This window comes from Sardina pilchardus, chromosome 3 (genome assembly GCF_963854185.1).
Source record: "Sardina pilchardus chromosome 3, fSarPil1.1, whole genome shotgun sequence".
NCBI classification, from domain to species: Eukaryota; Metazoa; Chordata; class Actinopteri; order Clupeiformes; family Clupeidae; genus Sardina; species Sardina pilchardus.
Window position 1 is genome coordinate 5,503,162 of NC_084996.1, and position 24,271 is coordinate 5,527,432.

The 24,271-nt window shown below is 42.0% G+C and overlaps 2 protein-coding genes and 1 long non-coding RNA gene across 4 annotated transcripts; 1 reads left to right on the forward strand and 2 right to left on the reverse strand.

Moving 5' to 3' along the window:
• Positions 1-8,150: 8,150 nt before the first annotated feature.
• Positions 8,151-11,999, reverse strand: mal2 (mal, T cell differentiation protein 2). The gene is made up of 4 exons (XM_062531520.1): positions 11,867-11,999; positions 11,176-11,346; positions 9,880-10,047; positions 8,151-8,792 (listed from the first exon to the last, which is right to left on the reverse strand). Exons 1-4 carry the CDS (start codon positions 11,978-11,980, stop codon positions 8,721-8,723), a joined length of 525 nt encoding a protein of 174 aa, XP_062387504.1. The 5' UTR covers positions 11,981-11,999; the 3' UTR covers positions 8,151-8,720.
• Positions 11,195-18,861, forward strand: LOC134076452 (uncharacterized). 2 transcript variants are annotated; one of them, XR_009938610.1, is made up of 3 exons: positions 11,195-11,360; positions 16,724-16,832; positions 18,421-18,861. It is a non-coding gene; the product is annotated as an uncharacterized LOC134076452 (long non-coding RNA). The 2 variants fall into 2 exon arrangements; XR_009938611.1 differs by lacking the exon at positions 11,195-11,360 and adding an exon at positions 11,934-12,054.
• colec10 (collectin sub-family member 10 (C-type lectin)) lies at positions 13,454-21,599 on the reverse strand. The gene is made up of 6 exons (XM_062531519.1): positions 21,358-21,599; positions 19,733-19,804; positions 16,709-16,780; positions 15,636-15,689; positions 15,347-15,442; positions 13,454-14,108 (listed from the first exon to the last, which is right to left on the reverse strand). Exons 1-6 carry the CDS (start codon positions 21,470-21,472, stop codon positions 13,687-13,689), a joined length of 831 nt encoding a protein of 276 aa, XP_062387503.1. The 5' UTR covers positions 21,473-21,599; the 3' UTR covers positions 13,454-13,686.
• Positions 21,600-24,271: the final 2,672 nt, after the last annotated feature.

The following is a 24,271-nucleotide window of genomic DNA, read 5'->3' on the forward strand; positions in this document are numbered from 1 at the left end:
ACTAATTAAAAATAGAAAAGAGTAAGGGTCATGATCAACAGCTTCACACAGTGCAATAGCATTCTGGGCATGACATACTGTACATCATTGATGTCACCAAAGATCTTTGCTGACATCAATGACGTCTGTCATGCCCAGACTTTCACCCTCTCTGATGTCAGAGACTTCATAGAACACTAACTGGGTTAAGCCCACATTCTGTGGCTAGATTTGGTGGTTAGTTTGTACCACTTGACAAGTTTGTGACTTCTTTGGTCTCTGATACAGTAGGCAGGTTGTGAGATGTTACAGGCATCTAGTCGATATGTTGAATGTAGATAGATAGATACTTTATTGATCCCCAAGTTGTTTAAAGATTCCCCCCAATGTTTAAAGATTCAGGGCATTTCTCGTAGACAGAGCATAGCTGTTTCACTCAAACACTGCATGCCCACTTCATCAACAGAGTCAGTACAGTGATGAAGGAATAGATTAAATAGACAGGAAAGTTTACGAAGTGATTTCATGATCCCTTTAAAGAGTAACCTATTTTTTTTGTATTTTCAAAATACAAGTACAGTATTTTATTTTGATACAGTACGTGCCATATACTGTAGTTGTACAGTTGTAGTTTATTTTCATACACTTAAAATTAGATCACCAATTGAAATATAAAAATGAATTCTGCAATTAGTTTTGGATCAGACCTTACCTGGACTATTTAGCGATCTTCCTTGATCAGTTTTTATGTATAACTACGTATCTAGTGACATGAAGACAAAGATCTTGATGTATGATAAATTCATGCCATACATGCACTAGGACATGTTCTGTATTCAGCAACAGGTCTGAATTTGAATGAATGGGATTAATATTTCATGCAGTGGTTACATGCACCTACTGGACACATTTAAGTGAACAATGAATAACATAATTTTGTTCATGTGGATATGAAAATATTAGGCTTGTATTTCAAGCAGTATATTTATAGTGTAAGAAATTCGTTAAGGAATATAAAGAAAAATGTACTTTTTAGATAAAAAAAATAAGATTGTAAAACAAATCTCACTTTTAAAATGACATTTATCAATTCTTACTGTATATTGACTCTAAGACTGTAAGATTGACACTTGGCCAAGCCAAATCCTCTGGAACTTTGGCACTCCAGTTCAGGGAAGATATGCATTCGGCGGAGCTATTCTGTAGGAGTGTGGTCGGAAGTCTACCTACGCACATTTATGTGTCCCGTGAAATATTTCTGGGAGGGGGGGGGGGGGATATGTGTGGTCAGAGAGAGTGCGAGGAGCCTGGTGAATAATAGTGAGCACGTCTGGGTGCTCTCGCGGCTGGAATCTCTTCAGACAGACTGTCTGTGCTTAGTAAGGGCGGCCAGAAGCGCTCCATGTGAAAATATACTGGCCCGAGCTGCAGTGGACATAGGAAGTCCGTTGGTCTGGGTGCTCCATGTACGACTGGTGGATTGGACCCAAAGAGATTATTTATTCTGGGAAAATATTTTAGAGGTCGCCGGGGTGACTGCAGAGATTAGTGTGTGTTGTCTGCCGTAATTTGCCGTTTATTGATGCGCCAACATCTCAAAGGTTGGCAGAGGCAAGGAGGATGTTGCCATTTACTTAAATCAAGTCATAATGTCAGTAGTGTCTAATCTGTCTCTGTGTCCTTAAAAATGATGGGCCCTTCTAATAGTAGACTGTACTCCAGTGATCAGTCTTGGTCAGTCTTTACTACGAACATGTAGTGACTATGAAGTAGTGACATGAATGCATTGTCTTGATGTATGATATAATCATGGCCATTTAGTTGTTGCTGGAAACAACAGTTAAACATCATTCCTATGTGCATGCATGTACTGTATATATGGTATATGTTGTATTCAGTAGAATAGGATCTGTGTTTGTGTGTTGGATCGATTGAAAGCCTGAATGCTCCATGCTGGCTATCAGGTTGGAATCACAATTAATAACCTAGATATGTCACGCATTAGACATGTAGTCTGGGCCTCATATTGGACTTATCTTAACATAAGGCTACATTCTCTACTTTGCCAGATTGTTACATTGTGAATCCCCACCCCCCATCCACTCTGTAACTTAGCAAGTCAGGACAGCAGACTGAGAGGGCTTACATGGCTGAGTGATTAAACTAAACTTCTATGCTCCATTTAGGCTTCTGTGCGCCAATGGCCGTGTGTTCCTCCAGACCAACAGAGCAGATTTGCTAGAGAGTAATGGGGCGCCGTGCAATCACTTTAAGAGCAACTGGCAGGGTACCACTGCCTACAGAGTACTTCATATACAGAGTCATTAATTCAACAGATGCTTTTTTTTTTTTTTTTTTTAAAGCGACTAAGGGCCTCCTTACACCAAAACAACTTTGACAAGATTTCGGAAAGATTCTTGAAAGATTGCTGTCTTTTGAGTAAAGCTTGAATGGGAGACTGACTCTAATCTTTCAACAATCTTTCCTAAAGTTGTTTGGTGTAAGGAGGCCATTACATGATATGCCAATTGCATTACAAGGGAATCGTTACATTGTCCCCAGACTAGCAACTTAGGGATAAGTGTCCAAGGGTGCTCAAGGGTACAAAAGTGGAAGCCGGTAATTGAGACCACAACTTTTCTGGCTACTGCGTGCTAGCCCAGCTCCTTAACCACTATGCTATCACCACCCCATAGTTTATGAGTACACCAAGAGTACACTCTTAAACTATCTACAGACTTACATGACGCTTTGGACAAAAGCCAAGAACCATACTCATAAACATAAATACAAACATTATGTCTAAGTTACGGAAAACCAGGTTATTTCCCTTTTCAGTCTTTGGTCCAAGTATGTGGTGCTTGGGGCATTCCAGTGATTAATCCTGAATGTGATGATATAAGTGTGCTAAAGCATTTAGTTGTATTTTTAAAAAGAAATAAAGAATATGCATTTCTTATTATTGTTTTCAACTCTATATAACTTTAAACCTCATGTTAAGGAATTGTGTATAAGTAAAACTACCCCTTTACTCAGTGAAAATACTTGTCTTTTGTTTGCACTTTGAACATGAGATATATTTCAGTAAGAAGTTTTCAAAAACTGCTAGTTGTTCCTAACGTTTTCTAAGGTTTGTTCTTCCCCCTAATCCCATGATAAGAAGGACACTTTCCCTTCACTGCAGTCAAAGTTGGAAAAGGAAAACATCTTGGAATTGACCAGCATATCCAACTATAGCCAAAAACAGCTTGCTTAATCTTGGGAGGTGTGTGACAACTTTTTGAATTCCAACATTCTCCAAAGGTCTATGGAAGAATTTGTACTTAACAGCTCATTTAATGGTAGAAAGTACAAGCATGTTTTTCCTGGAAGAAAACTGACCAGGCTGTGAGGTCATCTCAGGAGATGATGCCTGTCCACTGGGAGGTCAAAGGTCAATAGAGGAGGAGGAGCAAGGGCCCAAAGTGTGTGAGGTCTGTGTGTGTGTGTGTGTGTGTGAGAGAAAGAGAGAGTTTGCATATGTATATGAGGATGTGGTCCTTCTCCCATTTTAGTAATTCAGCTACGTGCCTCTGTAAATCTCTGAGAAGAATTTGATTTGTTCTTAAAGTCGTCTGCCAAATCAACCACCAAGTTTATTTATGGTGAATCTCCAGTCTGGAGGATGAGTCAGCACACACACAGTCAGCCTTAACCCTGGAGGTGGAGGAGGGATGGAGAGTGGTAAACACAGATTACCACAGAACAACTTTTGAGATTCCATCTTTATATTTGACTGATACAATTTAGAAAGATAGAAAAAAAAAACAAGCAGATATGAACGCATCCATAGTCCTTTTGAAAGAAAGGCTTTGTCTTGCTGCTACATTCTATGAAGAGTGAAACATCTCCATGGCATTTTGGATTCCACTTCACAAGGAATGACCCCTGGTTTGCGGGCTACTATTGTGATGTCCCAGACTGGACGTTTTAGGAATCTGGGAAGTGATTTCAAGCGTGACATTTGTTTTCACTGCACATGGTGTGGAGCAGTCCTCGCAGGGATCTCAGAACACTTTTGGGCAACAAAAACAAGCAAATTTATGAGCTAATTTTACTATTATTTGTAGAGCCACTGGCTGGCTTGACAAACAGAACAGTGTCTGGAGGGAGGGTTGGGTTTTCTCAACAGCGCTTCCCTAGTGTCATTGGGCATAGCTTCAAATACAGGCCTGGATCAATGACCGAATGTTCTCCTAGTTGTTCCTCTTTGAATCTTTAGCTGAGACAATAATGTCTTAACAACTGTTTACAGTACGTGTTGTTCAAGTTGTTGTTCTTGTGTCTCTCTAGTCGTATCTAAACATCATCAAAACATTTGCCACTGATTGGTATTTATTTGGACAATAATTTGAATACCCACTACTATTTTTGAATGGCCATCTGTTTTACACTGTTTTCTCAAAGCATATCTCTAAATATGGAAATGGTTTCACACCAAATTCTCGCTGGTACAGTTCCCATGAAGGTTTTAGCATTACACAGAGATAGTGTGTTTTGCATATTGTAAATGAAAGTGTCTTGATGAGCCATTAGTGTGTTAAAGCTTGTTTGTAAATACGCTGACATTACTGATAACAGTGATAAAGACGTGATAGGATAATTCTAAACATTATATATTCACACATAAAAACAGTATCTAACGTACACTATGCTTGTTGCTTGATGGTATGTGTGTGAGTTGAGATATTGCAGTAAGACTTATTAAAAGACATGGCTAGCAGGCTCACAGACTGGTGGCATGTGGGCTGCACTGGCCGCATGGTGCTACAGACGTTTGTTCTCTGTAACTCTACATCCTGTTCACCTCAGGAAACGCTGACCACGAGTTCCAGACACACTTCCATGTGATCTGGCACACAAAGTGGAGACAGCAGCCGAGGAGCAAGCCCATGTTTCCGATCGTTCTTACCTCAGCGCCCCAGGCCACGGCCAGGCACTGAAGAATCTCTTCTTGCTCTACAGTAGCCTATGTGAAGTGCAGCGTGACGTATACGATCAGTTCATGATTTTGCATTTGTGATCATCACAACAGATAGCCGACTGTAATCACCAAACAAGCCAACAAAACACACACAAGTGAACAAAGCAAGCAAACAGAAAAACAAACATGCAAACAGTGAGAACTGTGTGAGACTAGCCTCTTTCATCTCTTCTGTCTAGACACACTGTATTTTAAGAATAACGATTATCATTATGTTCTTTTTGTGTTCAAATAATGTTATTATTGTGTATTTATAATATATATTTTACATTTTTGTATAGCAGGATACTAAACATGTTGGTATGTCTCGGCCCTTGAAATGATGAAATGTGTCTTATTCCTCATATGCAGATCATATCAATGAATACTGTATGCCAGGAGTGTTATAAATCACTGTTGACTTTTTACTCTAGAACTAAGACAGACAAGACAAGGCAAGGTGAACTATTATCCTCGTACTCAACACAAGGAGAAGTTATCCTCATGTTTTTCATATCCATGTTGAATGTGAAGAATATAGATTCAACACACAAATATAAGCTTGCAATAGCACAAAGCAACTTACAGTAGCATTATCAGCTTAGTCAACTGTATGAATAACTCAGTAGCTGAATTACCAACTCAATATTCCCTATCCTCCATCTTCAACATATTTCAGCAGCTTAGGATGCGTCTGTCTACCTGTAGACTGCTGAGTGCAGGATATTGTCAGGTCATATTTGTAAGACATAAGGTCCAGGGAAACTGCCAAAGTGCGGTGTTAAAACTTGGATTCAAACTTGCAGCATTGGTTGGTCAGTATGCGACACAGTGACCTCTCAGGAATCCCACTCTATTTTCGTTCCTTTGGAAGGCCCTCTCCTTGACCTTCCCCCAAACGAGCCTGTTGTGTAGGCCGAGAGTGACCCTGCGGCATGACGCACACACAGCTATGCCGTGTTTGACTTGGATAATGCCAGATAAAAGGTCAGGAGCGTTTGATGTGCTAGCCCGCGCTCATTAAATCCCAATTGGGAGGAATGTCGCACCTGAACAATGGCACAGGCCTGGGACTCGGTTGTCCATTAACAAGCTGTCACCCGGTGGAGACTGATCTGGAATGCCGAGGTCTCCTAGGAGAAGGGCAGAAACGTCTGGCTGAAATGTGGAGGTGCGTCTTCCGCGGCGACACAATTTATGGCACATTCAGTTGGCTGTTTACCCAGGTCTGGTGAGTCGCATTGAGCAAAGAGATTTACAGGTATGCAGATCGACCATAAGCACTTTCTTGCAGAATTCTCAGCCAAGCTTGGGCCAAAGGGTATCTCCTACAGCTATACCATAACCTCTCAGCTATGTCGAGTTCCAGAAACTGTATGTAGCCTTAAGCCTGTTCCAGCTATCAGCTGGTTGTGCATTTTTCACCTTTTTAAGGCCTGTGTCTTCGTGGCAATGCTGAAGGTTCCAGAGGTTTTGGCCAGCGGAGTGTCTGCACAAACATCTCCAACTGTCTCCCAGCGTGTGCTCCTGTGCTTGCCTTTGCAGCCGTGGCCTGGGTGAACATCAAATATGTCTGTTGTTGTGGGCCAAAACTCTTCAGCCACACTGGAATGATGTGCACAAACACAAAAGGTCATCTCTGGTGCTGAACAACAGTCTTCTGGTCCAGGTATTCCAAAAGAAGTATGTAAGAGCTTGGGTGAGAGTCAATGGCTCACCATGTGTAAATATGTGGCATCTCAAAGGGTCATAATAAAAAGTTTTGTATTTATTGGCAATTTGGCCATTGGTTTTCATATATGAGATTATCAGCATAATCTGCATAATGGACAAGTAATTTCCTGTCTAACCTCTGTCATTTGGATTTAACTCTGTGGTTTTGACTTTCGAATTTCCCATTTCGCTCAATGGGTCCCGGGAGTCAAAGGAGCAAAGATAACTAGTCTGCTAAATTTGACAACACGCTGCCAATGCCACAAATGTCACCGAGGAATCTAAAAAGATAAATGAAACTCGCTTTAAGCACACTCTATCTTCTTTTCCTTGAGCGATAGCTTCTCAGTTACAAATAGGTCAATACACAAACTCTCACACATGCCAAGACATAACCACATAGAGCTATATATGAGCTACAGAGCTCTAGAGCTTTTCCATAGTAACAATCTGCCTGCTTGTTTATCATTAACATTTCAACAGTAAACAAACATCAAGTTGTCTATCACAGGTTGTAACTCTAAAATCTGGCAAGGAATTTTTTTGTTTGTTCATTTTCAAATGTAGGCCTACTCTCAGCTAACATAACCAATTATCCCTCCTATCATTATCAGTGAATCATCAAAAGTCCCCTTGTAACGCTGGTAAATAATGAACTCCCAATGTTTGGTTCTCTGGAGTAGAAGGCTGGGTAATGAAGACCTCGGGCTACACATTCCCTGGCAGGGCTATCCGTCAGTGTGAGTGTCCTCTGCTGGTAAAACCCTGCAATTTACCACCATATTTACCTCACACTGATTTAGTCACTTTGGCAAATAATGTCAGCACACACACTCACAGGCACAGACACAAGTGCTACAGAGTTGCCATGTTTACTCTCTTCAGCACTGTTGTGCTTGTGGACTTATAGGGGCAATTGCTCTGTCGCTAGTTTGGAGTTTAACACGGTTTTAAACTGGAGTTTGAGTTGGGAGTTGGAGTTTAAAACCGTGTTAAACTCTAAACTAGCGACAGAGCAATTGCCCCATAAACTTCGGCTCCATGCTATCTCTAAGGATTCAGTTCTCCTACAGATGCAAAGACTGACTGAGGAATGTTTGATCGCTGCTGCCTTATAAATGGCATACGATGTCTTAAATCGTATCATATTTCAATAGGAAAAAATACATAAACGGGATATAACATTATACTACACATAAATTATGAAACTGCACGATAATTCCACCATACGTCTTGGTTATATCCAAGTCATTGCCTTTGTTTGAACTCCTTATGGTCAGTTTACATCATCCATTATCAAGATGGAAAAATGTGATTCATGATGATAGAGGACGCCAGACTATGAGTTTCTGCCAACACTGGGATCTGATGTTGAAATATCTGTGACGTGAGACTGTCAAACTGAGATTGTGGAGATACCTACAGTACAGTATATATTCAACAAGGAGAAGACAAATAAAACCGCTCTTGGTTTATATATTACAAAATGCATTGTACAAATAATGATCAAAATACTAATGGATAGAGATTATCATTAATCACAAGTAATGTCTAAATGTGAAATACGCTGTACTGACAATTTAATACAATAGGTTAAATATACTTTATTTTACCAGTGCAACATAGAATACAAATCTAAAATACTAACCCTAAAAATCTACCAAAACTGAGGAACCTAAATGTTTTGGGTGTAACTACAGTGCACAAATAAAATGATACAATGGAAAAATCTTTTCTCTCTTCCACCTTGTCTGAAAATACTTGGTGCAAATAATAATAATAATCAATAACAATCAGTGAAATATAAATGACCTAGAAAATATCTTCTATGGTGAACACTGAATACGTTACAATAATACAGTACAAATGCTTCCATATTAAATAGGTTGTATTACGTAAATCTGCATGATTTAGCACAAGACTGACATTTAACCCCTTCATCTGAATTTAAATATCATGTAATGTTAGACAGTCCTGCGTAGTAGAATATGCATGAGAATGTCTGTTGTGAAAGTGTTTCTCACAACTACTTCCTCCATCTTTTGAATCCCATGAACATGCTGCATCCATAGCACAAAGTTGCCACGAAGGCAAATATCTGTGAGAAAAGAACAGCAGAGTAAGGCTGCAGTTTGTCTTCCTTTTACTCCTGGCTACCATAATAATAATAATAATAATAATACATTTTTTTTCAAAGCGCCTTTCAAAACACTCAAGGACACTGAAAGACTGAAATGACATGCATAGAGTGAAACAGAGACATTTCTAAAGATACTGTAGAATGAATTTTACTTCATTCAATTGTATACAGTTAACAGATGCTTTTTTTAATCTAAAGCTGATGATAATGTCTGTTTGCTATCTCTTGTTCCCTTTATCAGTTAATATCTAAGATGGGAACACAAACAGGGGATGGTGACTAAATAAGCAATCGCCCCGAGCTAGCCCAGCATTTGTTGTTGTAACCTAGCGCTGATGACAGCGAAGACCCAAACAGGTCTGGAGCTCTGCGGAGTCAGCAGCGCGGGAGGGACCTGAGGGAACAACACCTCCTCTGTCTGAGCTCACCGACTCAGACGTTCTCACAGGAGTCCAGTTCTGACACTCAAACGCTCAGGCCCGCTGAGGGCTGAATAGCTCGTATTATCGTTTCTGACAGCTAATGCGTCCTCCCTGCCAAGATCATCACGGTCCTAGTCACAGTGGCCACAAACAAAAACCCCACGCCAAACATCACTGCCATTGTTGTGGCGAAGGGGAAAGGCGTCTGGTTTTTCCACCTTGGAGTGTTGCTCTGTAGCCCTCCACTTATCATTGACTGCGTGCGGATCAGAATTTAACAGTCCACACAGTTCACAATGTCCTTTCAAATCACCATCTCGTGTTCTTATGAGCAAAGTGCATGCATATGGTTTCGACCACTCCTCTGACCACTCTCCTCTCTTGCTGTGTTTTCTCATAATACTCTTCTTCTCAACTTTCCTGGCTTTTCCAATATTTCCTTCACCGCACTTCAAATATTCTATTTTTACTCAAGTCAGAATGAACCCACATGCGCATGCAATGGCTTAGCTTTTTTAGTCTGGCCATGGTGACTCTGAGGGTGTGGATTAGGTGCATACACACATCTTGGTGGTGTATAGTGCAAGCCATCAAATATATTTTTTAAAAAGCAGTATACGTACGGTAGCTGCCACATTGATATTGTACTGCTCACTACTGAGGAAGGTGAGGATGTTGCCCTTCGGGACGCCCGTGCAGTTGCCCGTTGGACTGGCTGCTGATGTCGTTGCAGCTTCCAGCACAAAAGCCCCAAAGTAGAAAACTAGTGCGATGAAATGGTAGAACATGTCCTGCAATACAAAAAACACAATGGACCTTTTCATAAGTCATTTTTCAGCAAGAGGCTCCTTGAGGCTGAGCGTTTAACACTGATGATGGAGACATTGCAGCATACATGAAGGTAAGACTCTAATGTAATACTTTTTAAAATGTACTTGTTTAAAGGATAATTAAAATATCACTGTATCCACAGAAACCTATGAAACTTGTTGAATTTCATTGTGTGTATATTTTGCATCTGGTGTTTTGGAGCAACTGGTGCTGATGCAACTCTCTTGCGGCCAAACCCATTTAAAGTAAGTCTTCTGGAGTATACTCAGTTGGGTGAGAAAATTGTATGTTCATTCATCATGATCATAAAACAGACATTACTCAGCCACTGTGGTGCCAGGGGCTGCAGAGAAAAGAGTTACAAACTGGCACATCTTTTAAAGTGGCGCTCTTTCGATTTCTCTTTTGCCATGTGAGAGACGTCTCTGGGAAGGCGTGGTGATGTTTTGGTCTCCAATTTGCCCTCAGGTTGTGCATTTTAGACTGTTGAAACCACTGACTACTGGCAATAAGTTCTGCTTTTTGCAATTACAGGAGTAATCATAATCAATCGCCTTTATTCTAGTGATTAAAAGCCAAACAACTTCTAGATGCAGCGTCTTGCTGCACCCATTTTTCATATTTAGAGCCACATACAATTGAATATTTGGTGCTTACTGTGCTCATGTAACTAAGGTGTACCATATGTGTGACTGCAACCTCATTTGAAGCACAATAATACCATCACTGTAAATTCCACTTCAGATTGTTTCTAAACAAATAATGGGTTAATGCTGTGTTTCTTGACTGGTACACTAGGATGAGTATTGTACATTAGTAGATAATGCAAATTGTGCTATTAAAATAGGTAAAATAGGTTATAGGCTACTAGGCTACATGGATAGCAATTCAATATCTTTCTCTCTTAAAGGCCGACCAGTGAACCCTCAGTGAACCTACATCCACAGAGGCAGTGCAACCTACAGTAGGCCTACATTATAATTATTCCATGATCCTGAGTGACGAGTCTGACGACATATTGCAGGCTAAAACCAACACATATTCATGGCTCAATTGTAGTTAGGCAACAACATTTTTTTTCTACGCACCAGGAAATTCCAATCTGTGTCGATTCGGTCAGCGACACCCAGTAAGAACAGAAGCAGGTAGGCTGTGGAGCAGCAGAACATGGTTACCGATACCAGCATCACCCAGCCTTGCAGCAGAGGCACAGGTACATTCGATGACGCCACCAAGATCCATACCAGCCCTCCAAACACCTGAAAAAGAAAGTGTAGGTTACTTATGCAGTACGTGCGCGATATAGAAAGACTCTGTTTGGCTACTATGTGACTGATTGGTTCACGTTTAGCCTATCTGTTTATTTGTTTGGTAGTCTAAAGTACATTTACAAAGCACACATTTCTTACTTTAACTAAACTGGTGTTTTCTAAACGTATATTTTTGTGATAGGACTATGCTAGTTTTCTAAAAGGACAACAGCCTAACTGAATGTGTTACCTTGCTCCGCCGAATGATTACCAGATTGGCGCCATGTGCCTTCACCTTTAAGGGCATTTGACCCGCACCTGTTTTCTCGTCATACGGCAGGCAACTTTTTCAGTAGCCTATTATTATACCTCGGATTACGGATATGATAAAACCACGACATCTACGTACAGCCTAACAAAAACACATACACTTGGGCTTTTCCCGTCATATTAGATTAGAATATGTGACAAACGTATTACTTTAGACAGCGCTGTTGAGAACATACAGTTGGCTACACACAGCACTTACAATTTCTAAGCATATCAATGCTCCGGAGTATGTCCTTAGTACATCAAGTCCCAAAGGTAACGAAATGGTCGGCGCTGGGAAAGAGGTAGCTGCGGGATTTGTTGGATCCGCCATCCCTCCAGTCCGTTCAGATAACCTCAACAAAGGACTGAAGGATAAAATCTGCCGGAGTCATATGTCACAAACAGGTTGGACAGGTGTACAGCCACTCCCATCCACTCCTAGTCTTTGCGCTTACTCAGACTCCATGGACACCTTTTACGTCGATGCGTAAAAGACACACCTATTTGAAAACCAAAATAGACTTTAGGCCCAGCATAGTCTATTTTAGTCATGTGTGAAATCATCCTTTTGTAACAAAAAAAAACAACCAAACAAACAAAAAAGGCATCGTTTCTTACTATGTGGTTAATGTTTAGCTACGACCTTCATGGGAGGGTATTCAGTTAAGTAAATGCTATCTCAAAGAAACAAATTCCTAAGAGATAACAGTGAACTGCACAGATTTACATTAGGGGCGGCTGCAAGTAGGCTAAAATCCCTATGCCAGTTGTTCCCAATTCCATTTCAGCAGATTGGTTTTGCAAAATTCTCCTGGGTAGGAGAAGACCTAGCCTATTTAATCCAATGTCATGATGAGCTTCTGCCTTACAGTGAACTTGGAACTAAAGGAATTTCTGTCTTAAACCTCTAATAATTGTGTTCCTGGCAGGCAGAGTATGAGTTAATGATTACAACAAGTAAATAAGCAAACCTGGCTACTGTTTAAATAACCTACACTGTGAAGTGTTCCTTCCCATGTGTACTTTTTTAATCAATAATTCAAAAGCGTAAAAGAGATGAGTTTTGCTCCACCATGTCCAGATATGACGTGAAGTGTGAAAGTCCAAACGCCATTGTCAAATCTTATCTTCTGATTATAGTAAATAACTGCAGTTGTATTCATGTTTGTTATAAAGCATGACATATTTATGAATCTTTTATTGTATGCATGGGCTAAATGACATGATTGGAAAAGGAGTTCCAGCATTGTGGGCTATATGACAGTAGCTTAACAGTTTCACTGCATTGACAACATGAAGCTGGGTTATTCACTGAGGTAGAGCTTATTGATTTTGTGGTTGTAGGTCTTCAGAGGCTGTATGGTGATGACTGCTGTGGGTGTCTAAGAGAATTCTTGTGGTGTGAACTGGTAGCCTGGTTAAAATCAGACTCTTTCACTTAAGAAACTCTAGGTAGGCGTGACTAGGCTACACCTACAGTTTAGAAATTAATCTTTATCTGTCACTATATCCATAATGATACTACTATTACACTCTGACCATAAGGAATTTACTGCATATGTAGTAGTATTACTAACTTTTAAAATGTTTACTGTTAAATTGAACTACTTTATTGTTTTTTTTGTTTTGTTTGTTTGTATGTTGCTGTGGAAAAATGTGTCTGCTAAATACCATAACCATAACCTTATGTTCTCATTCTATGAAAGGACACCTTTGACCTTAACTGACAGCTACTGTATGTAGTTTCTGAAGGTTCAAACGGATCTTAGTGTATCTTAGTGGGATGAAAGCGTATTGTGGCTTTATAGAATACTGAGGACTTTCTTTGGTAATGTCAGTTTATTTTGTTTGGGTGGTCTTTTAATAAATCATACACTCAACTCTAACAAAAAAAAAAGATCAACAGCAGAGTGTGTTCTGCTGTGTGAAGTGTGTAGTAATGCCTACTGTACGTATACTTCTACAAACACAAGAATATTAAGAAACAATCCTCCAGTCCAGTGCCCTCGTTCTTGACATGAACCCCTCTCCGTGTAGTCACTGCTGAAGGGTGACGGGCGCCAGCTGCTCCTTGGTGAACTCGCACGCGTAGAACATGCTGCCCTCGCACAGCACCGGGCTCCACCGGCCCGCGCTGCTCAGTGCCACGCAGCTGCTGTTGGCGGCCGTGCCCTGGGGCTCCCCCTCTGCCCAGGCCGTGTAGTTCCGGACGGGACTCTGGTCCGTGTATACAGCCGTGCCCTGGTCCGGTGGTCCGGCGCCGGTCTGTAGTCCGATGAACACCCGAGTCAGGCCGGCCTGACTGACATAGCCTGCCAGCGCTGAGTTAGTGCTTTCGCTCTTGGGCATGGCCAGGGTGCCGCCCCGGAGGTTGCAGTTGACCAGAGCCTCTTGGTACTTCCGCGCCTCCTTGACGATTAGGTACAGCTTTTCCTCAGTCTCCATAATGCCCAAGATCACTGCGTATAGAACAGATCAAACAGCATGGCAGGAAACAGCAAGTGTTTGAAGGTTTTTTTTTTTTTTTTTTTGCAGTTTTAGACAAATAGTTGTGAGCTTAGGCTTATAAAATAAAGCAGCTTTAATCTCATTAAGTATGTATCTGATACAGCCTAATGCATGCATGATTCTGCGATTCCATTTAATGCTCCGGAATTGAAATCTATTAATTTCCTTTCATTAAACTCAAAATGTGAATGAAGTCAAGTGATGAAGTTTGTGACACAGAGCATCTTGTTATCATCAAGCAAGGCTGTAGCCATGTCAACATTGGGGGGGGGGGGGGACCACATGTGCGTGGTGGGTGACAGAACACTGTTTTTCTCAGTTTTTGTGTTGCATTCCGTCTTATGCCATTGAGGTTTGAACAAGTTGCAACCATAACAACAATCATATGAACATAAATCTGTGCAATCTTGACCAAACCGAAAAACAAGTCCAGATATTGTGGCCAAATGAGCAAATATTCCAAAACTTGACATCTGCATCTGCATCTGCTTTCTGGCACTGCCTTGGTGTGGCTTTGCCTTGGTAGTCTCGTTAGTGTCATAGCTTAGGCTAGGGTGCTGTAGTTTTGGTTTTAATATTGTTTACAACGTCACACAAGATGATGACCCCCCCCCCCATTCCCCCGGGACATAAGACAATAAATAACAATAGTTTGTAGGAGCTAGTAGTTTAGCACTACCTTAGTTCAACTTACTGATTGTACTGATCAAATGCTTTGAGGAAGGGCATCTGGCGAGAGAAGGCAGTGTGTGATTTCTCAGAAATAACCATGACCAATCTGTACATCAGCTTTTTTTTTCCAATCGGTATTTCATAACTCCATGGTATTCTTCCACTTTCTCATACAGTGATGGCTCAAGGGAGGATTATTAAGCAAGGCAAGGAATGTGTTTTTCCCCCCACAGCAATTCTATGTGATCAGGTTTCATCTGATCATCTCACCTCTGCACTCTTTCTGTCAGTTATTCATTTATTGGGGTGGGATGAGGTGGGAGAGGAGAATGCTGGGGCATTTTGAGCATTTATGAATATATGGGAGGAGAACCCTCAAAGTGTATTATGTTTACAGCCTTGCCATCAAGAGAGGCCTACATCATTACACTACCCCTTCAGTTTCAAAAGACAGACATAATAACCAATATTTTAGCTTTCTGATCATAAGAGAGATCTCGGAGAGATCCTAACTTACCATTCTTTAGGAACTTAATGGCATTTTTCAGCTTGTTGATGTTGATGTCCATCTGGCCAACAACCTTTCTGTATCTCCCACAGTCACAAGTTGTACCTATTTTTTTAAATGGTGTTTATTACATATTTATTAGTGGTAATATTCCTATAGATGAGTATCATTTAGATTGTTCATCAATAAAACCAGTGTAAAATTTAATCATGGCTCTATGTGAAGGGATATCCGTCAGGGGTATGCGTTTGCTTGGCACCATTTAGAATACAATCAGTATGATAAAATTCCATCATACCTGGCTTTCCTTTTAGTCCAGAGGGTCCATCAGTACCGGGGTCTCCTTTACTCCCTGTGGCATATTTGACTTTAGACCATTGCTTTTCATCTGTATTCACCTTCAAATGTCCAAGAGTTCTCATGCCCTGAGTCTCACATTTTTGTAGATAATTGATGGCATTCACCCACAAGATGGCAGTAGCCTATTGTGCAGCAGTGCTCAGGAATGCTGTAAGGTACACTGGTCACGGGTGCATGTCTTTCCACCTCTTTGATTGTTTTTGTTCTTCTAATGGGAGATTATATACTGTGTAATGAAGCATGACCCTTCCGCAGATTTTGACAAACAACTGTAAGCAATTTTGCTTCATACATAGTTGCCGAGTGAGTTTTGTGAGTGAAATGCGACACAGAATCTGGTCTGACCCTCACCGTACACGAGGCTCCAGGAAGCCGTTTTGCGGTGGCCACCTGGCCTAGAGTGAGCGCTCCATAAACACACGTGGCACACATTCATCAGAGGAGCCGATTTGCGTTCCAAAACCTAATCAGCGGGCCCCGGCCGTTGATGGGGCCGGGCCACGACTGGACAAACGCTCTCAGACGCGGGACGTAAACTCGATCTGACAGCAGTCTCTAAACATCTTCTTTGGAGTGGCCGGGGCCCGTCTCGTGAAAGCAAATGGGATGAAATGGAAGTTTATCTTTTAAGAAAAAAGAAGCGCGGGTCGTGCCAGGGGTATCGCAGCACACAAACAGTAGACATTAAGGGGCCTCATCAGCAACGCTGGATGCCGTCCAGAGGAGTGTTTTTTCGGCTAGAGGGTATCTTCACAGAGCTCTTTTTATCTTAGGGGTCTGGGGCCCTGACACTAGTCTCAGTGGAGGTGACCACTCTATGTTTACGTGAAAAAGGCAGAGATAGTCATTGGCACCAAGACTGAGTGGGAACACATTTCACTCTGCACAGTCTGGGCTTCGAGATCACTTTTGAGGGACGTGACCTGACAGTATGTGCTAGAAGATCCGCTATAAATAAATGTTTATTTACTTTCCCACGTTCTAAGTGTTGAATGAAACACATATGTTTACCTTTGTATCCGGCAGGTCCTGTTTTCCCTGTCTGTCCAGCGTCTCCCGGACTCCCGAGCTCTCCCGTCAACCCTGAGTGGACACATGGGGCAAGACCTTGAGAACGTTGGCCGACAATAAGCAAGTATGCGCCGCAGATGTGCTCGATTGTTTGTAATTATGCAGCTCAAAAGCAACAGACACCGCTGCTTCATTGTAGAAAAAAAGTCTCTCCACTGAACGGCTCAAACGATTATACCGCTTTGCAAAAAACATAAATCTCGAAGTAATAGATGTTTCTGTTTTTTTTTTGCCTGTGATTTACTGAAAGAAGGCTATGTTGGTGGCAACAGCCGTTTTAAACCACTGGCTAATAGGGCTCAGCGTGTGCTGGAATGTGGAAGGGATTCCAGAAGCTTAAAGTGAACCTCACATATGCGCAAAGTAAATGATTCATATCAAGTTAAGAGTGAACATGCATCACTGACAAACAATTAGCATTGAAGTCTGAAGCAGGCCTGGTTAGCAGAATATCGCCACATATGATGTCACGGTGTTGAAAAGTGTATTGACGCAGATTGAATGGAACAGTAATTGTCAGTAATTTTCGCACAGCACTTTCCTGACTGTTTTTCCACAGAGGCTCTAATTGCGCTTCTTAAATGCGCCCCAGTACAGCTCCACAGGTATTTCCTCTCCTCGGCGCGCTTTTGCTGAGTAAATACGCGGAGGATGGCGTTAATAAATTAAATCTGTGGTGGAATGGAGACTTGGTTGGAAGTCTTCAGAAGAAAGTGTGGCCTTGGGTTTTTTTTATTTTTTATTTTATTCCAATTTTGGACATTTATTTCAGTTGCTTTTGTGTCTGGTTTCACTGGAGGGGTGTGATGCTGCTGAGAGGTTGGACTTCACTGGAGAATCACATTTCCTAATTTTCTGAAGTGATTCATGGGAACTCTCATGCCATAACACCAGTTAAAGTGAAATGAGAAGGAACATTTTTGGATATAATTGGCTTTTCCACATAAAGCAGACATTTCTCCTCCAGATGCTCTAGTCTGTGCCCTGTGAGAAGATACCTGGTCTTTCGAAATAATGGAAACTCCACCAGCGTTCGTTATGGGAGGCACACAGACCAGTGCGTTCCCTTTTACAGTGCCCCATGTTGTGGCACTACACAATTCAAAGCTAATTGCTGTCTGGCTACCCTCGCTTTCTTGCTTAGTCAACGGCGGGGGGTGACATTTCTGTAGACTCACTCACTGAAGGAGAGCCAGTTTGCCTCAGTCAAGCTCTACTGGCAGATGAAAACCTCCGAAACATATACAACGCATTCAAAAAGTTCAGTGTCACTGCTATTTTCCCGGAACAGATTTACCTCTGCTAAAGGGTTGATGGCATGATGTTGCTGCAGGCCTATAAATAAGCTGGAGCTCTACCCTTTACAAACAGTATACGGCATATGGCATAACAGAATAACAGACACATCACTACTCTTTGTTGTGTTTGGAATTGGCTGAGATTGGGCCTTCCTGGCAGAATTGTTCATTTCCTCTGGACAAGATGGATGTTTGGGAATCTGAAGGGGACGGGGGAGGTGGGTTTGTTGGGATCTTATTGTTCCGTGTGGCTTGTGTGTAGCAGAGCGATAAAACAAACAGCTTGCCTGGAAGGGGACGAGCAAAGCACGAAAGTCGGAGAACCCGCACCACCTCCTCTCTCTCTCTCCCCAGCATATTGGCGACACCACGGCCCGTTACCGCAATTAACACGTCTGCCTGCCTCTCTGACGAGGCTTTCCCTCTGGGGAAGAGGTGGTCTGGCGTCCTACCACCGACATTCAACTCCTTCTACACCCAATTAGGGCGAGGAGACGTCACCCCTGCAAGGTCAAACACTGTGGGCGCTCAAAGAACACCCACCCCACAGAGTTGCGGCTTCTCACGGTGACTTTCCATTTTGAAAATTGCTCAGAGTGGACATTTGATAGATTGACTCATTTTGCAAATATGTGACATAAACTAGAAAACACTTTTTTTGTGCTCTTTGGGAAGATTTCAGTTGAAATTTGCATGTTTGCATGTCCATTAGGTAATTGTAGAATTATCCCAAACCTGAATTTTTCTGACCAATTTGTACACCCAAAAGAAGAATGACTGCTGATTACTGTTGAACTTGTGGAGAATCATAACATTTCATCACAATATTCTCACATGTAATGGGCTATACTATAAAACTATGGGGGCAATGCTGTATGAATATAGTTGAGAGTCTTGTTTTGGAGAAAAAACTTACTGTAATGTATGCATACATTACTGTAAGGTATTTACTAAACTGAGCCTACAGTATTATACAGAATATATGATGTATAGTTTTTCATTGTCAATCTTTTAGCCATATAAGGGAAAGAGTTCTGTAAAGATGAATGTATTCTGATCTGCCCTTAAAACAATCTATTTCAGGATCAAAGGAAAAGGACAGGGAAAAAAAGAAAATTGTGTGACCAATTTCCTTTCTAAAATAGAAGAAAACGTTCAAAAAATAACCGTATTTACCACCGGAACATAGAAGTCCAGCCCCTCTCAAGACCGTCATAGCCACATCAGTGTAACGTCATTGGCAGTCGCCCGGAGTCTGAATCTAGAGCACTGATGTCATGAAAACCACTCTGTGTATGTCCACGGTTAATTCGGGAGTCCTGCAGCCCACTACGCTGTTTACTAGGCTTTCAAATTAAAAGATTTGCATGCAGCACGCAGGTTATTTCTGTCCCCTCGTAAATACCCTGGGCCCCGACCAACTTCCCCTTTAATCTCCAAGCATTTAACAGCAAACCTTGTGACATGCATGGGGACAAACCTGAGGGAAGGGTGTGTGTGTGTGTGTGTGTGTGTGTGTGTGTGGGAGGGTTGTGTTACAGTATGTGTATGTGCATGTGTATGTGCGTGTGTGTGTGTGTGTGTATGTACAGTATATGTGTGCGTGTGTGTGTGTGCGTGTGTGTGTGTGTGTGTGTGCATGTGGTTGTGTGGGGTGTACTGGGACCTGGATGTCCGGGTGGTCCTGTCTTTCCTTGCTTTCCCTGTTCGCCCTCCTGGCCAATCTCGCCATCATCGCCTGCCAAGGAGCAAAAGTGAAAGTCAAAGGACAGTGGCAGCCACAACGAAAATAGAGACAGACACTCAGACCCTAATTCAGCAGATAGAGTGAACAGTAGAGGCCTAATAGCCTCAAGGACACAGACACACACCAAACAGATATGCAAAAAGGCATCTGCCCCCTTGGAGTCACAGTGCATGGACGACCATGTTTGAGATGGGTCTTAACCTAATAAGCATGTCTATGGGAGCCCAGCTGTTTAAATACGGACGGTCAGGCATTCAACAGGCCAACGCGCTCAACTCGCTGGCACTTACTTGTAGAAGCGTGAAGAGAAAGAGAGAGAGAGAGAGAGAAACCGTTCCTCAAAGGCAACAACTTTTTTTTCTTTCCTTTTTTTTACAGTTTTCCCTGTAGAGGCAGAGCATGTGTTCAGCAAGTGCTTTAGGTGACGTTTTTTTCTCTTCTTCTTCTTCCTCTTCTGTGCAATATGCACCGGTCCGGTCCAAGAGTGAACTCAGAAGAGGCCGTGTCCACAGCAGTGGGTGTTGTTTTATATGATGGAATAAAGCGCTGACTGCATGACTGCGCAGGCTTTCACACGACTGATTTAGCTGAGGTTGCTTGTCCTGCTAACCAGACTTTCACATTCACACAAAGCGGCGCGTAAACACAGATACAGATGTGCCCTGGCCCTGAATCTCCAATAATACGCCTCTCTCTCTCACACACACACACACACACACACACACACACACACACACACACACACACACACGGTTTAATAACGGCATGGTCTCTTATTAGAGCAGCTGGAAAAGGAATACACTGCAGATCTTTTGGAGATTAGATGCTGCTGTCAGAAATGTGTGCTGTGTGCTGTGTGTTGTGTGTGTGCTGTGTGTTCACTGATTCGGTTAAATTGGGTTAAATGCAGAGAACTGAATTTCCCTCACGGGATCAAAAAAGTTTATATTCTAAATCAAAGTGAGTTTTGACTCCCATGGGAAATAAGGGAAATTGGCAAACATCTGAAATTGTGACAAAATTATGGTAGATTAGATTAATTTGATTCGACCTGTTGCATGAGGTGATGGTGTATAACCTCTTTAAGGCTCATACTGTACATGTATTTGAACAGTTACAACTTTTGCGTATATGCATAGAGTGTACATATTTGTCAAAGTCTCATTAATTTCCTCTGCAAATACCTCTAAATTATAATAGCTTTACCAGTCAGAGGTCTGTCAGCCCCAACCGTATGATTTTGAAACGCTGAAGCATTGACGTTTTCCCACAGTGTTTTGAGCTTTCATCAATATCACTGTCAAAACTGCGGCGTAAGTACTTAGTACTGGCATGAATAGCAATTCCAAATTTGCAACAGACAATTATTTTTCCATCTGTGCGATTCGCTATGTGTGCGTATTTCAACATGGGACCATTAAAACTCTGGTGGATGTCAAAAAAACCCTCCAGATTCCCAACCGTACTAAAGCCTCATATCACAACACCAACATGGCTACACATGGTTGTCCCAAGAGGTGAAAAAAGCAACAACTCAGAAATACCTTTTGATCCTGGTAGAATGGTATTTGAGCAGACCTCAGTTGGAGAAATCTCGGAGACCGTAGTGCCGAGAAGTAGGAGCATTAGGAGCCGGCTGCCGAGAAGTTGGAGAGCCATGTCTAATTGGGAAATTAGACAGCGTTCCCCACCAAGGGACAAAAGAAGGGGTCCTCTCCCATCCGTTTACCAGAACTTATCACTCCTCTGTCAAACAACACTGTCCAGAACTGCTACTCCCATCTCAAAGACCGTCTGGAAAGGGAGACTTTGGTGAACGAGCGTTGAGATTGCCACTAGGTCAGGGTTTCACAGTTTTAATTAAAATGTGTGCAAGAATGTAACACCATTAATCTTGATTGGATGTTGATTGTGCACAGATGTAGAGACTCTATTGTTTTCCAAATGAGGTAAAGTTCCCAGTGTCCATGACTAAATTGTGAAGTTGTGTTTGTGGTTGCTTATTCATTGTTGTGTTCTTCAATGTTGAGACAATGTTTTGCTTTTGTTAGAGTCTGGGCTCTTGTTGTGTGGTACGTGTCATGGCTGAGGATTGTAGATGAAATCACTTTTATGTCACCGAGTTGTTTTGTGCCGATAAATCAAGGTGGAACACCTGTACACAATTACCTAATTTCATTGGAACTTGTAGTCATCTCAGTTGTCCATGGGACAGTGAAACTCTCTTTTTTTTACCCTCTTACTGCACCCTAATCTCCATAATCCGCTGTTTGAAAATAGAGAACCCACCTACAGTATTATCCCACACACTCAAATCGACTTAATATCCCCTTAAAATCCCCCAACAAATAAGAGATGTTTGACCTCTTGGCCATCTCAGACATGTCCTGTGTTCCAATCGGGGATGGACAATGGAAATTCTTGGAGATGTGGAATTCTGGGACGTTTCTATCATAAAGACACATACTGTATGTCCTGATACAGACAAAGTTGTGTAAGAGTTGAGAGCAGGTTTATTGGTGCATGGGCAGAGGCTTAATTGAATCGCACAACATGGAATTCTGAATTGTTTTATTCTCAGTTCAAATGATTGTGATTCACGCTGCATTTGTTATATTAAACATCTTCAAGAGTATCATTTTGAATTAATAGATTCATAGAGTGAATACATGGGCTGGGTCACTGTATTGTCGTCTGTATACGTATGTGTGTGTGTATATAAAAATATATATATATCAATCTGTGGGCACTTTCAAAGAATGAGAATGAGTTGGATCAGAGGAACCAATCAATCACTCCCATCCCTGTTTTTGACCTCTGTTCTGAGGAGGAGGAACATGTCAGTCTTGGCATATTGCAGCTCCACCCTCTAGGTGTGGTGACTTGGCTGCAGTGCAGTGGCCCCTTCTGAATCCCCTGAGACAGACTTGTATAATTGTATCCACTTGTTCAAGTAAATGTGATGAAAAATGCATGAACTGAGATGGAGAGTTACAGCTCCAGAGAGGGGAAAAAAACTGACGAGTTTTGGCAACACTGAGAATGGCTCATAAATTGTGTTTCCTCTCGGTCTGTCTGCAGAGGACAGACCGTCCTGCTGACCAGCGGAGGGAGGCACGGGGGGGGGGGGGGGGGGGGGGGGGGGGGGGGGTTGGGGGGACTGGGGGGGAGATAAGAGAAGCGTTTGTCAGAATGACGCTTCATATCACAATCACGTGTATCTATTTAGGGGCAATTTGAGTTTATATGTTGGATGTTGGTATGTTGAAAATCCTGACCTTATGGACGCTAGTCAGTTGGCTCAAACAATCATTTTAATATTTACAACAACTCTTAAAGGAGAATTCTGCCAACTTTTCACACAGATCTGTTTCTCGTCGAGTACTGTCGGTCCGATCTGTTTCTCGTCGAGTACTGTCGGTCCCCCCCCCCCGTCCCCCGTCCCCAACACCACCACCACCACACCCCACCCCACCCCACACCCCACCCAGCTACAACCAGCAGCTAACATGGCCAGGCAGCTACAGTTGTACCAAAGATCGTATAGTTACTAAGAAGAATCATAAAGGGGTTTTTCAATGGAAAAAATAGCAGCACTTCCTGCCTCCTAAAGGGGCGTGTTCAGTGACGAAATAATCGGTTTAGAAAGGTGTAGAATTATTTCTCCCATATAAATACCTCCGTTTGCCTCCTAAATGGGAGTGGCAGTTGCGTCACAATGAAACCGGAATTTACCCTCATATGAATCGTCTCGCTTTATAAACCGTCTCTGGTTGTACACTCTGGGGGCATCTCTGTGAGTGTGTAGCGCCGTAGCTGCTTGATTGCATTAGCTGCTGATAGCCTCTGACTGGTGCTGATTCAGCAATTTGCCCAGACTTGTTGTCATCACAATATTGAGATTGAGGAAGATGATCCAATGCAAGATGAGTAATGTGCAGGTTGCTTACAGACACATTCACACCAACCTCGTGAGAGTTTTAATCATCAGTTTCTCGAGAACTTTAATCATCATTTTTTTTGAGAATTTTAACCATCAGTTAAATCAGCAGAAAACCGGGAAGCCGTTATGTGGTTCCCCCTCAAAATTTGCCTCGTGTACCATCCGTACCTGCCCGTTGGCATCAATATAACCACACTTTAAAAACCAATTAAACGGGTCACGATCAGCTTCACACAGAGCAGTATCATTCTGGGCGTGCATTGACAGAGACTCGTGTCAGTGTGCCATGAGCTTCAAGTCGTTATTTTAAGGTAGTAAAACTGTCATTGCACACTTGCCAATGTTGTACCAATGTTGTACCAATGTTGTACCAATGTTGTACCAATGTTGTTGGTTCTATTGGCATGATATTTCTACATCACTGCAGACTCACCCAACTGCTTGCGCTGTACTGTTGACTCACTACCTAAGTGGATGTGAATGATAAACTGCCATTTGCTTCATTACAATATGCA